The 14,097-nt window shown below is 45.3% G+C and overlaps 1 protein-coding gene across 3 annotated transcripts in view; it reads right to left on the bottom strand.

The window, feature by feature from the left end:
* Positions 1-1,515, bottom strand: part of SYS1 (SYS1 golgi trafficking protein) — a 39,713-nt gene extending 38,198 nt beyond the window's left edge. Inside the window, exons 1-3 of one of the 3 annotated variants that reach the window (XM_082744717.1) lie at positions 1,428-1,515; positions 751-1,110; positions 300-539 (exon numbers count right to left, since the gene is read on the bottom strand). In XM_082744717.1, the coding sequence (XP_082600843.1) occupies positions 300-461 (162 nt within the window). In that variant the 5' untranslated portion in view covers positions 462-539; positions 751-1,110; positions 1,428-1,515. Of the gene's footprint in view, positions 1-299; positions 677-750; positions 1,111-1,427 lie in introns of those variants that run through there. The other 2 variants (XM_082744718.1, XM_082744716.1) reach the window with 2 other exon arrangements.
* Between the last annotated feature and the right edge of the window lie 12,582 nt (positions 1,516-14,097).

The following is a 14,097-nucleotide window of genomic DNA, read 5'->3' as shown; positions in this document are numbered from 1 at the left end:
ACTTCCTCAGAGTGTCAGAAAGGAGATGCATCACGTTGCCTGGAATGCAGGACTGTTCCTTAGGATATCCAGGCCCTTTCCTCTGTACTAATAAGCTGCCTTTGTTCTCAGTGCTTTCATTTTTATGGATGGGACACCTGAGGCTCAGAAAGAAGAGGTCCCTTTCCCTGGATCACAGAGCGAGATGGTGGTCCAGCCACGTCTAGATCCCGGGGTGGGGAGAGGAGGGAGCGGTGTCGGACCCACAAAGCACACCCCATGAGGCCGAGACTCAGACCGCGCCGTCCAGGGGACCCTACCTCGGCGTCGAACATCTGGTCCAGCGAGGGGCTGCTGCGCACCAGCCCGTCCACGAGCGCCAGCCACAGGCCCAGCGAGCCGTAATAGACGGTCTGCATGAGGACGATCTGCGACAGGATCAACAACGGGTCCCACACGTAGCTGCGGAACTGGCCCGCCATGCCGGCCCTCGGGGCCCGGCCGCCACCTGGGGCCTGGGTCAGCGCTGCCGCGCCATGGACCCAGGGCCGCCCTGGCACCTGCGAGGACACACGCCGGGCCTCAGCCAGCAGGCCGTCCCCATAGCAACACCGCCCCGCCCGGGAGGAGGGACGGGACTGAAGGGGCGAGCCCATTCCGGGAGGGGGGGTAGGGGCGGAGCGGACAGACCCATTCCCAGAGTGAGGGAAAATCCTGCCCATTCCAGCTGCTCGGCCCGCCCGTCCGCAGGCTCCTTCGGGGCTCACTCACCGGTGACCGACTCGACGGTCGAAGTGTCCGAGCGCGGCCCAGCCTCACCGGCTGGTTCCCCAAACAGCGGTGACAGACAGGACCATGGAGGAGAAGCCCTACCGGCCTAGAGAGGCAAAGGTCCAACGACGACGGCGGCAGCAGCGGCGACGGCGTAGGAAGGAAGCGTTTCCGGGGACGGCGGTGGAGGGGGCGGAGCCTATAGTGCGCAGGCGTAGTGGGTGCAATCTTTGGCCCAGCCAACTCCACCGGTGTACGGCCGCCGGGAAGGGAAGTGTGCACATGCGCAAGATGAAGGGTGAAGGCGAACGGAAGTGAGGCACAAGAGCGGTAGAGCTTGCGTGCCCTCTACAGGGGAATCTTGAAGAAAAGAGGGGCGACCAGGAGAGTAGGGAGAGGGTAGGCAAGAGCCAGGTAAAGAAGTTTAGGAGTTAATGAGTCTCTAAGTATAGGTTCTATTTTCTTTCTCCTAGTAAGAGTCTGGGATAACTTTAAATGAACCTGCTACTGGGTGCCAGGAAGGTTTGGACACGTATGACTGGGACAATCCCTGCCCTCTGACACAACCTGATTATTAGGAGGCAATGTAGTGGGTGCTTTATAACATAGGTATCCATTTATATTTATAGATACATATATATTCAAAATAGAAAAAAGGACAGGTTCTGAAGTCATACCTGGAAGCACATTCTGACCCTGCCTGCCACAGTAACCGTTTTGTCTCCACCTTCTCCTGAGTCCACAGAGTGTACGCAGTCAGTAAATATTTGCTGAATGAGTCAAAACAGAAAGAGTAACAGCAAATTGATGAATCACTTTATTCCTGTCCCAGCCGACCCAAACCCCTCAACTTCATGGAGCCTAGATCCCCCTTCTCCAGAATGGAAAGAAGGGAAGTAACTGATTCCAGGGGAAGAATGTGGGTTTTAGAGCCAGCTCTACCAGCTGCGTGACTAGCAAGCCACTTCCTTCTTAAACCCCAGCTTCCCTAATTACGAAATGAGGAGTTAGACAACATTAACGTTTGCCAACATTCAGTCTACCCTCCACTAATTAGTTCCCCATTAAAAAAAACTTATCAAAGACACATGTAACTGCCAATCAGAACTCTGAACAGCATGTGATAATCATATTTATCACCTTGAGTTGATACTATTCCAGACAAAAGTAAAGAAAAGTGAGACTGTATCAAGAGTAAGTATGTGGTTTTCCTTATCGTTTAGAAATACCGTAAACAGTTCCCTTGAATTCCAGTTTGGAAGTCCTTAAGACCCAAAGATTTGAGGTGCTTTCCAGCTCAACCATTCTTTAAGGCGCCTCAATTTGAAACAACAAAAATATATTCAAATCCCTCTGGTCCACTGATGACCCATTTTCTGAAAAAACATCTTCTGTTTATCAAATACGTATGTGATCTTGTTTAATCCTCACGATCCGAGAAAGTGGGTATTACCCATCTTTTTTAAAGGTGAAGAAACAGAGGCCTAGAAAGGGAGTGTGACTCTACATAGGTAAGGCAGCTCCTAAGAAACTGAGCAGGGATTTGAACCCAAGACACCACACTCCAAAACCCAAATAACCATCCCCAAAGCGGGGGTTGGGAAGAGCACGAAATAAGTGGTGGAGTAGGGAGGAGCTCAGGAAAAGTACTTCAGAGGTTTGACTCAGTTCCCGCAAGCAGCTTGGTCTTTCAGGTTCGGGAATGTTTGGCTCCTTGTGAGTCAGGCTCCCCCTCAAATCACAGCTGGGCCCTCTCCACCCATCTCCTCCCACAGATGGAAAGCCCTCCCTAGCCATTCTCCCGCAATGGAAAACGCAGGTAGCCTGAGACGTTAGGGCACTGAATAGCTGGAGTCTGACGTCATTCCTGGAGCCTAGAGCTTGCCTTGGGAAAGCCCCATGGGCCGGCATGACAGCCTGTTGCAGTTTCCTTTTACCTGTAGGATTTCAGCTCTTGAATTCCATCTTCCCAAGCTTGGGAAATGGAGCACCATTCTCTGTCTTAATCTGGGTTACAACAAGGAAACCAAGAGTTGGGGAAAACCACAGTAACTCCCTTAGCCAAACTCCTTGGCCCATTTTGAGAATCTGACCACAGGAAGCCTAGAGAAGAAGAAGGATCACAAAGCCTGAACTAGGGCCCCAGTGACCTGCCATAAGACCTGGGGCAAGACCCGTCTTAGGATGCCAAAGTATAAAATGATGGAGGAGAACTTCCAAATGCAGTCCCTGGCCTTGTGCCATCTGAATCAGCTGAGGAACATATTATATTGTCCGATTCCCAGGCCTTGTTGCAAACCAAAATCTGAATCGCCAGAAGCAGAACGCAGAAATCTGGATGTATAAAGAGCTCCCCAAGTGATTCAGAGGTAGAGCCAACATTTGGTAATTACAGAACAAGATGATCTGTAATTGACCTCAAACGAAATCCTCTTCTAACAGAAAATTGCTCTGTGACCTTGCCATGTCCACGGCTCTCTTTAGGCCTCAGGGTTTTTTCCCATCTGTAATCTGAGGTCGTTGGACTAGAATAGCTGATCTCCAAGGGCCCTTCCCACGCTGCTGGGTTTGTGGTTCCAAACTTTTGAATGAAATTTTAAACTTCAGGTCAGAGACCCAATGACAAACAGCCACAAGCTGGGACAAACTGTCCTCCGGGTGCAGAGAAGAAGAGTGCCTCTGGTTACTTGGTCACTTACGTCATTTCCACACCGAACTCCCACTGTGGGTTTATAAGGCCAATTCTTGTTGGGATCACGTTCCGCATAAATCCCTTGGGGGATGTCCTCATACAGGTCTGTGGGCTTTGAGCCCCACTTATATTCAAATCCTAGCCCCACTACTATCTTGCTAGGTGACCTTGGGGAAGCTACTTCATTTCTGACTCTCAGTCTCCTTCTCTATTAAAATGATGATAAGAATAGTACCCATGCTTTGGTTTGTCCTGAGGATCAAATATGTGCTCACGCTACTACTATCTGATAGGCAGTCAGCATTAGGTAAACATTAGCAATATTAATTATTATTTCTTCCCTTGGAATGCGGGAGTGGTAACATCTGATCTCTCAGATTTATGGGGAAGATCAAAGTGGGTGTCAGATAGCGTGAGCCCAGTGCCTGGTATACAGTAGGAGTTCAGTAAATGCGGTACCTTCCTTTCTTAATCCCACCCCCCTGCAGGGTTCTCCAACTCCCTCTCTTTTCTCCTTTCCTCCTTCCCTAGGCCACCCACTCCTTCCCTAGGCCACCCACTCCTTCCCTAGGCCACCACGTGATCCCTTTCAGGGAATGCTTGATGAAAACACTTCAGGAGAGATACTCTCAGGGACAGGTTATGCAACTCTGCGCTCACACTTTTCGGAAACTCCATGTGGGAAGTTGCATTTGGCTGCCTGTCCTCTGCATGGGTTCTGGCCAGTGATTACCTCTCTACGAAGAGAGACTGGAGAGAAAGAAATCATCGTTGTCTGCTTTCCCTCTCAGACTAAGAACACTTTGTGACCCAGAGTATTTTTTTTTAGAGAGAGAGTGGGAGCAGAGAGTGGAGGAGGGGCAAAGGGGGGAAGGGGAGAGAGAGACAGAATCTTAACCAGGCTTCATGCCCAATGCAGAGCCTGATGCAGGGCTTGATCTCATGACCCTGAGATCATGACCTGAGCCGGTATCAAGAATCAAACACTTAGCTGACTGAGCCACCCAGGGTAGGTTAAGGGCTGTATGTGCCTCTGAGGAACATTTGCTGAGTTACCCACTGTGAGCCAGACACTTATATGATCTCACTTGATTCTTACTAAACTTCCAAAACAAGCTTGGAAATTGTAGATACAAGTCATGGTCCCACTTAACAGATAAGGAAGCCAAGGCTCAGAGAAAGGACACCACTTACCCAAGGCCACACGGCCAGCGAGTGGTAGAGCTGGAATGCCACCCCAGGCCAACCTGACTCCACATGCTCCCTCTTCCTGAGGCATAGTAGGAAGTGCACTCAACAGTATAGTTCACACAGGGCTTTCAGCTACATGATCTTCCTGTCGTCCCAACACTCTGGGGAGGTAGGTGTATACATTTTCCCCATTTCATAGATGAGGAACCTGAAGCTCAAGGGTCAGTGCTTTTCTGAAATCATCTCTCTGTGAAGGGCGGATACTGCCAGGGATACAAGCAGGTGGCTGGGCCTCCGGGGACATTGTTTCTCTCGCTTTCTCTTTTTAAAAGATTTTCTTTTTTCTTTTCTTTTTTTTTTTTTTTTTTAAGATTTTATTCATTTAATTAACAGACAGAGATCACCTGTAGGCAGAGAGGCAGGCAGAAGAGAGAGGAGGTAGCAGGCTCTGTGCTGAGCAGAGCACCCGATGCAGGGCTTGATCCCAGGACCCTGAGATCATGACCTGAGCCGAAGGTAGAGACTTTAACCCACTGAGCCACCCAGGTGCCCCTAAAAGATTTTCTGTATTCATTTGACAGAGAGAGAGAGAAGCAGAGAGCCAAAGCAGGGGGAGAGGGAGAAGCAGGCACCCAATGCTGGGACTCCATGATCATGACCTGAGCCAAAGAGAGATGCTTAACCGGCTGAGCCACCCAGGCACCCCAGTATTGTTTCTCTAAAATAAAGAACTCTTTTTCACGGGTGCCTGGGTGGCTCAGTGAGTTAAAGACTCTGTCTTCAACTCAGGTCATGATCTCAGGGTCATGGGATCAAGCCCCACATCAGGCTCTCTGCTCAGCAGGGAGCCTGCTTCCTCCTCTCTCTCTTTCTCCCTGCCTGCCTCTCTGCCTACTTGTGATCTCTGTCTGTCAAATAAATAAATTTTTAAAAATCTTAAAAAAAAAAAAAAGAACTCTTTTTCAGGGATCGGTTACCAGGTCTAAGACACTCCTGGAGCAAGAGAAGTGAGATTTTTCTGAAAACAGTTGCTCCACTCCCCAGGCTTCCTGACTTACCATGTACTATATTTTCTGCCCCTTCCTAGAAATTATTCCTTGATCTGACGTGAAGAATTCAGGGATTTATTTTAAAAAGAAAAGCTGTTTTTTTTTCACCTCCCTTTTCATCAATCAATCAATCAGTCATTTGATAAATATTCATTGAGCATTTACTATGTGCCAGAACTGAATAAAGTAAAGAAAAACTCTGACCTCATAGAGTATATATTCTCGTGTAGGAGAAAGACAATAAATAAGTCAACCAACAATGTGAAACTTACCATCCAGTCGTGAGAAGAGCTATGAAGATGGGGGTAAAGGCGTGAGAACAATGGATGAGGGAGACTGAGAAGGATTACTTCAGAAATAGCAGTCAGCAAAGACCTCCCCGAAGAGGCAGCATGTGAGCAGAGATGTGATGGAAATGAAAGATGAAGCCAACTTGTGTCTGGAAAGAACATTCCAGAGAGAGGGCTGGCAAATGCAAAGCCCTGAGGCAGGAATGAGATTGGCATGTTCTCCGAATAGCAAGACCAGTGTGGCAGGGATAGGGCAGCGGAGGTCACAGCCATCCACCCTTGCCCAAGAATTCCCAGCTTATAGTTCATCATCGACTTACCCCACCCCTGGGAACTGTGTGGGGCGGGAGCGTGGCCGGGGGAGGCAGGAGGGATGAGAGGAGGAAAGCAGATTCATTCATTCACTCATCCAACAAATATATACCGAGTACTTACTATGTAGCAGGCCCCCTGCTAGAAAACAAAGCCAGAAAACAGAATGGTAATGGTAGAAATAGAAGTTGTAGTGAATGCTGGGAAGGAAACCATGTCAAAAGAAGTTGAGCAGGAAGACAATTTGGCCTCAGGGGAAGGTTCTTCTGAGGAAGTGGTAAAAGTAGTAGACCGTGAAGATGAGTGGAGTTAGCAGGGACAAAGATGTGCCGGGGAAGGAGAGGTGTTCGTCACAGCCCCGCCGTCATGGGAGGATTCTCGTTTATTGTAAGAGGAAACAGTGGTGTGGGTGGACTACCCAATGTCATAAGTCAAATGGCTGAGGAGGCTTTAGCTGACAACCTTTACCTCATTGCCCCATTTCTGCTGCACCAACAGCTTTTGCTGTTTGCAAAGAGCAGATTCTGATCTCTGTGTCATCTAGAAAATAGTTGCATTATCTCCACTTTGACTGGATGTTGGATGAAGGCCGGAAGAAAAAACCTCGAGGGAGGGGGGCAGGGAAAGTTGAGAGGAATACGAAAACTCAGCTGGGTGTTGATAAAGTGGGGTTCAAAGCATCTTGCTCTGCTTCCCACGCTCCAGCCTCTGGGCTGCGGCATGCGTGTCCCATGATGCTATGCCTCCCACAGGGAAGCACTCAGATGATGGTCTCTGTCAAGGACACAGAAGAAATAGGGTGTCTGGAAGGAGCTCAGAGCTAGAAACCAAGGCGTCTGGGTTTAGATGAAGCTTTGTAACCAGGACATCTCACTTCGCCTCTCTGAGCTTTATTTCCTCAGCTCTAAATTGGTTGTAATAATACCAGTCCTGACTACCTTCTCAGACAGTTTGAGGTGTGTAAATGCAATAACTTACTGTCTAGGACTCTGTGAATGGTTGGGATTTTTATTATTTGTGCTTTTCTCTAGCTGCCAGAGTTGGGGACTACAGGGGAAGCTCAAGTTTAGTATGCAGGAGGTTCTCAGGGACACATCTCTCAATCTCTTTCCCAGCATCTTCCTCTCTGCTCCCAGGGACGAACACCTCAAAACGTTTTTGTGGGGACAATGAGATACCACCTCACACTAGTCAGAATGGCTGAAATTAACAAGTCAGGAAATGACAGATGTTGGCAAAGATGCTGAGAAAGGGGAACCCTCCTACACTCATGGTGGGAATGCAAGCTGATGCAGCTACTCTGGAAAGCAGTATGGAGGTTCCTCAAAAAGTTGAAAATAGAGCTACCCTGTGACCCAGCAGTGGCACTACTGGGTATTTACCCTGAAGATACAAAAGTAGTGATCCGAAGGGGCACGTGCCCCTCAAAGTTTATAGCAGCAATGTCCACAATAGCCAAACTATGGAAAGAACCTAGATGTCCACCAACAGATGAATGTATAAGGAAGAAGTGGTGTATACATACAATGGAATATTATGCAGCCATCAGAAAAAAAAACCCGAAATCTTGCCATTTGCAATGATGTGGATGGAACTAGAGGGTATTATGTTAAGCAAAATAAATCAATCAAAGAAGTACAATTATCATATGATCTCACGGATATGAGGAATTTGAGAAACAAGACAGAGGATCATAGGGGAAGGGAGGGAAAGACGAAACGAGAGAGGGAGACAAACCATAAGAGACTCTTAATCTCAGGAAACAAAATGAGGGTTGCTGGAGGGGAGAGTGAGTGAGGGGAATGGGGTAGCTGGGTGATGAACACTGGGGAGGGTACGTGTTGTAATGAGGACTGGGTATTAGATCAGACTGATGAATCACAGACCTGTACTTCTGAAACAATATATTATATGTTAATTAACTGAATTTAGTTTTAAGAAACATTTTTTGTGGGGAAAATAGGAATCAGAGCTATCAACTCAGTGGGACAACATAGTGAGACTGAATCAGAGAAACCTGATTTAAATCCTGTATCAGTCAGCTGTTGCTGTAGCCGCACATACAGAGAAAATGCACATAGCGCTGCCAGCCCAGAGCTTGGGATATAATAGGTCCTTAGCCACCAGTGGCTACTCTTCCCCGATCAGGAACCTGCTGGAGGGCAAGGGCAGTGTCTCATTCACCAGGATTTTTCAAACAAACCTCTCACACAGAAGGTATTCATTAAATGTTGGATAGATGAGCAAATGAATGAATGCTTGTGTCTGAATCTCTAAGGACAAATAACCAAATGGCGTTCATTCATTTGTCTATATGACAAACATTTACTGGACACTAACTTGGGCCGGATCTTGGGCAAGATGCTAGGGATCCCTCCATGCACAAGACCATGTTCCCGCTCCCATGGAGCTTACATCTGGTGGGGAAACCGACGATAAACGAGGAAAAGGATAAAGACATGATGTCAGGTGAGGAAAGTGTCATGACAAAAATAAACAAAACAAACCAAGGAGAAAGTGAATGGAAGGGGTGCGGCTATTTTTAGAATTCTTTACCATCCTTCCCGTGGGTGCTGACTCACTGTGTGGGCCTTGGTTTGCCTGACTTACAATGGGGGTGCTGTTTAGGTGAACGGTCTGGGAAGGTCGTTCCTTGTCCAGTGTTCCTGGGTTCTGCGGTTATGCAAGGCAGTGGCTGGACATTCCACGGCCTCTGGAAACTCCAGGCTGTCATTATCTGGAGCTGAAGAGAAATTTGCATGGAGTGAGGAAGACCAAAGAGGGTTGGCACCATTCTGGGAGAGAGAGCCCCACGCCCACTCTCTCAGCTGTTCTGAAAATAGTGACATGATTACCTGTTATTTACTTTGTGCGAGGAGCTTTTTGCAAGAAAGCTCCCCAACTCAGGACTCTTAGAGGGAGACCTCTGTGATCATAAAAAATGGGCATCCTTTTGTGCTGGGTGTTGTGCTAAACACCATACAACACCAAACACATGGCTCCCAAGTTACTAAAGAGAAACTGAGGCACAGAGAGATAAAGTGTCTTGTCTTGGGTCACACAGCTAGGATGAGAGCCCAGATCTCTCTGACCCTGAAGCCTGTGCCCTTAATCTCCAACATAAGAGAGAAAGGCATGGTTTTCCAAGGAGAGGGACAGAGTAACAGGGGTCTCGGGGGGAGGGAGAGAGGGGAGCTAGAAGGAAAAGGCTAGAAGGTTTTGAGAAGTCTTCTAGGAGAGGAGCACTTAAGCTGAACCATGAAGAAGAGGACTAGTCGTGGTTTCTTGGGCTGGACACGTCTGGCTGCTCCAGCTGTGTGCCCAACCTCGGTGACCTCTGGCCTAGGAGGCCTGAGGAAAGGGAGAGGGTCAGGTTTACCCCAATTATAGGCCAGATCTCAGGCGCCTGCTGCCTCTTGACTCCCCGAATCACGTCTCTTTGCTTGAAAGGAAGCTGGCACCTCCATCAGAACAAATGAACACCCAACTTTTGTACCAACATGGACGGGACTGGAGGAGATTATGCTGAGTGAAATAAGTCAGGCAGAGAGAGTCAACTACCATATGGTTTCACTTACTTGTGGAGCATAAGGAATAACATGGAGGACATTAGGAGAAGGAAAGGAAAATTGAATTGGGGGAAGTCAGAGGGGGAGACGCACCATGAAAGACTGTGGACTCTGAGAAACAAACTGAGGGTTTTGGAGGGGAGAGCGGTGGGGGGATGGGTGAGCCTGGTGGTGGGTATTAAGGAGGGCACGGATTACATGGAGCACTGGGGTGGTACGTAAACAATGAATCTTAGAACCCTGAAAAAATAAATTAAATTAAAAAAATAAATAAATTCAATTAGCCAACTTATAGTACATCATTAATTTTTGATGAAGTGTTCAATGATTCATTAGTTGGGTGTAACACCCAGTGCTCACCACATCAAAAATAGGTTTATTTTGGGGCGCCTGGGTGGCTCAGTTGGTGAAGCCTCGGCCTTCAGCTCAGGTCATGTCTAAGGATCCTGACATCTACCAGCATCCAGCTCTCTGCTCAGCAGGGAGCTTGCTTCCCCCTCTCATTCTCTGCCTGCCTCTCTGCCTACTTGTCATCTCTGTCTGTCAAATAAATAAATAAAATATTTTTTAAAATATGTTTATTTTCACAATCCGTATTGAGTTGCATAGGATTGAGCAAAAGTCATATACTAATTTTTGAGTGTGCCATATGTGTAACCTATCAAAAGTATTCTACAATTATTCATCTATTTTTTATCTCTAAGGCTTGCAACAAATTAAGCCTTAAGCATCTGTGAAGCCAAATAAATTTGCATGCAGTATCCTTAAAATTTTTTTTAAAAAATGGAGTTGTATAGAATAAATGAAATAAAGCCTTGGGAGCACTTTGTAAGCTGTTAATTACCTTTTTTTTTTTTAAGATTTTATTTATTTATTTGACATAGAGAGAGAGAAATCACAAGTAGGCAGAGAGGCAGGCAGAGAGAGAGAGGAGGAAGCAGGCTCCCCGACGAGCAGAGAGCCTGATGTGGGACTCAATCCCAGGACCCTGAGATCATGACCTGAGCTGAAGACAGAGGCTTAACCCACTGAGCCACCCAGGCACCCCTGTTGATTACCTTCTTTAAAAAAAAATAAAGAAAGAAAGAAAGAAAAGAAAAGAAAGGAAAGAAGCTGGCAGGAGGATCTGTGTGTGGCCCATGCCATCCCCCAGACTTCCTCCACCTCAGGGGTAGAAAATAAGGAAGCGCCATAATGTAGCGGGCATGGACTTGGTACCCAGCACTTCACCTTATTTCGTCCTCCTAAGTACCCCAAATGGTAGGTCTTTTATCCCCCATGTCACTGAGGAGCAAAGGGACTTTCAAATTTCATCTAACTGGCAAGTGCAGGACACAGGATTTTAATCAAGAACCTCTGACCCTTAATACAGGGTAGAGGGGAGGTTTGTTTGCTTGGTTGGCTTTTTGTTTTGTTTGTTGTGTTTTACTTCAGTACCACGTAGGGAATTGGGGACTTTAATTAAGTTCACTAAACCTTTGATTACTGCATTTTGATTTATGGAAGTCAAAGAAGAACCTATTAAGACGTCTTAAAAGGCCTTGTCTGTTCAAATTGTTTTTAGCCTCTTGGGGGTCAGGGAGAGAGAATCTGAAGTTTCGTGCCCCAGAAATTTGCATAGAGACACATACCCTACGGGAGTAGTGACCATCCATGTTTCCCCTTGTCCCCAGTCCAAGAAGCACCGGTTAAAACCCCACCAATCTACAAATAACCATATTCAAATGTATTTCATGCTTCAGAGAGATTCTCAGAAATCAGAGAAGGGAAAATCAATTCCTTCATTTCAGGAGGTTGGGATGGTTTTATGGAAAAGCTTCCGCTCTCTAAGCTGTCAGTAGTCATCTTTTTTGTTAGTGTGCTTCCCAAATGATTATTGAACAACTATGGACTTTCCTGCACATTTTTAAGTTGACAGCGAACCTTTTACCATCAAGAGTTTAAACAGGTACAAAGGCTGCAATTTCTGACATATTATAAATTTATACACTCAAAAACAAATGTTTATGTCATTCTTTTAAACATAAAATGTTTATGTCAGTTGAATTAAATATCCTAGCAATTTGATACCTACAACCATCCCTTTAAAAAAATACATGAACGGGGCACCTGGCTGGCTTAGTGGGTAGAACATGAGACTCTTGATCTCTGGGTCATGAGTTTGAGCCCCATGTTGGGTGTAGAGATTACTAAAATCAATCAATCAAACAATCAATCATGAATAGGCACTTCTCTAATGATGGTTTCACATCATTCTTTTTTCTATTCAAACTCAAATTTTCACCCCATGTTTCACCACATTAAAATTTTACCATAATGTATTTTTTATTTTATTTTAAGTAGGCTCCATGCCCAATATAGGCAGCTTGAACTCATGACCCTGAGGTTAAAAGTCACATGCTCTACCAACTGAACCAGCCAGGCATTCAACCAATAATGTATTTTTTAATGCCTAAATAGCTTATTGATAGAGCTATCATATTTCTCTGCCTAAAAATACATATATGTCAATGGAATCATTATTTTACCTTCTACGACCATAAGACTAGCTTTAAAATTTTCAGTCATTATAATTATTGTAAAAATGCAATTGATCAAAACAGTGTAAATATGTTCCAAATTTTTGAAGTCCCTTGAAACGATTAAAAATGGTTTTTTGGAAATATAACTGAAATAAACTGCACATATTTAAAATGTGCAATCTGATATATGTCTACAGTGGTAAAACCAGTTCTAAAAATTTTGATAAATAATTATTAAGCAAAAAAAAGTAAAACTGGTTAATGTTTCCTTCCCCATTAGTCCACGTGTCCCTGGAGGGCTACTGCTTGTGCAAGAATAAGACAAGCTTTAGCAATAATATTATTCCAACTTTTGATTGTTTATAGCTGTCAAGCAGTGGTGTACCAGAGTCAGATTGTACTGCTTCAATTTTTAGGAAATTTGTGGGTGATCTAGGCACCCACAGAGGCTAGGTACCTTAGGGTACATGATTATTACTAAAAATGAAATTATGTCAATTTACAGTTATTAAAAACAAAGGAAATACTTTGTACTCAAGACTCATTACTTCCTAATTATTTCACTATGTCTTCTTGTTATCTGTGCTCTTGATATTATTGTGCCTATTATTTTGCACTGTACATGGTAGAAATATTGCTCATCTCTAACCAACTCCATGTTCAATGACATCACACTGGGAGCTTGAAATCAGCTAAGTGGGAGTATTTATACCACAGACTTGGCAAATGGTACAAATTAGCACTTCCTGCCTCCCCCAACTTATTGTTAAACATTTACCAGCACACCACTGGTTCTAAGAAGTTGGTAGGAAGAAAAGGAGTTTTGTTACAGCGATGTGTTGACAGATAACCAAAATCGCATAGTGATCTATCATCAAAAATTATTTTAATGATCTATGTACTGACAACTAGATTAGGCCCTCCTTCAATTGTGTGGAAGGCAAAGATTGCAAAAAACCATCTGACTTGCGAAAGGCTTTCTTATTCTGAGATGAAATTCACTCATTTTCTCAGTTTATTTCTCAATCCTAAGGGAGTAGCTGGAAAAATTTGCTTACGTTTAAATCCGTGGGGAAAAGAATGATCGGCATTTGAAGCTTGCTTTACTGTCAAGGATCTCTGCAGCTTGAGATTTTCAACCTTTGATAATAATTAAGGGAGGGAAGAGGAGAGATCACTCCCAACTCTTTACTCTGCGAAGTGTGTGAATTCACAGTTAGCCAACAAAGACCAAAATACTCTGGTTATGAAACCATGCCCCTGCCTTAGAAAGATACATATAATACAAATCAGTCAGGGTGAGAGGTAAGTCTAGGCACCTTTGGTACTTTGATTATCATGGGAAGCTCCCCCTTAATAATTCCAACAATGTCTGTATCTGGGAGCCCCAGAGGATTCCACCTCCAGCCCTTCCCTACTGCTTGGGAGAATAAGGGGTAAGGCAGGGGTAAGGCAGGCATACAACTTTCTTTTACAAAGGGTGGAAGCAGATCTGAGACAGACTTGCAGACCAGTTAGAGAGATCACACTTTTTCTGAACTTCAAAATTTGGAAAAAGAATCCCATAACACAGAGGTCAGCCATCCTAAGACTAAAAAGGCTTTTACGTTTTTAAATGATGGAGGGGGGTGGATCAAAACAAGGATGATATTTCGTGACATGTGAAAATTACATGAAATACAAATTTCAGTGTTCCATAAATACTCTGTTATTAGAACACAG

Source organism: Mustela nivalis, assembly GCF_964662115.1.
Source record: "Mustela nivalis genome assembly, chromosome: 8".
Taxonomy (NCBI): domain Eukaryota; kingdom Metazoa; phylum Chordata; class Mammalia; order Carnivora; family Mustelidae; genus Mustela; species Mustela nivalis.
Note: the sequence above shows the minus strand (reverse complement) of the source record. Positions and strands in the feature narration are given on the sequence as shown.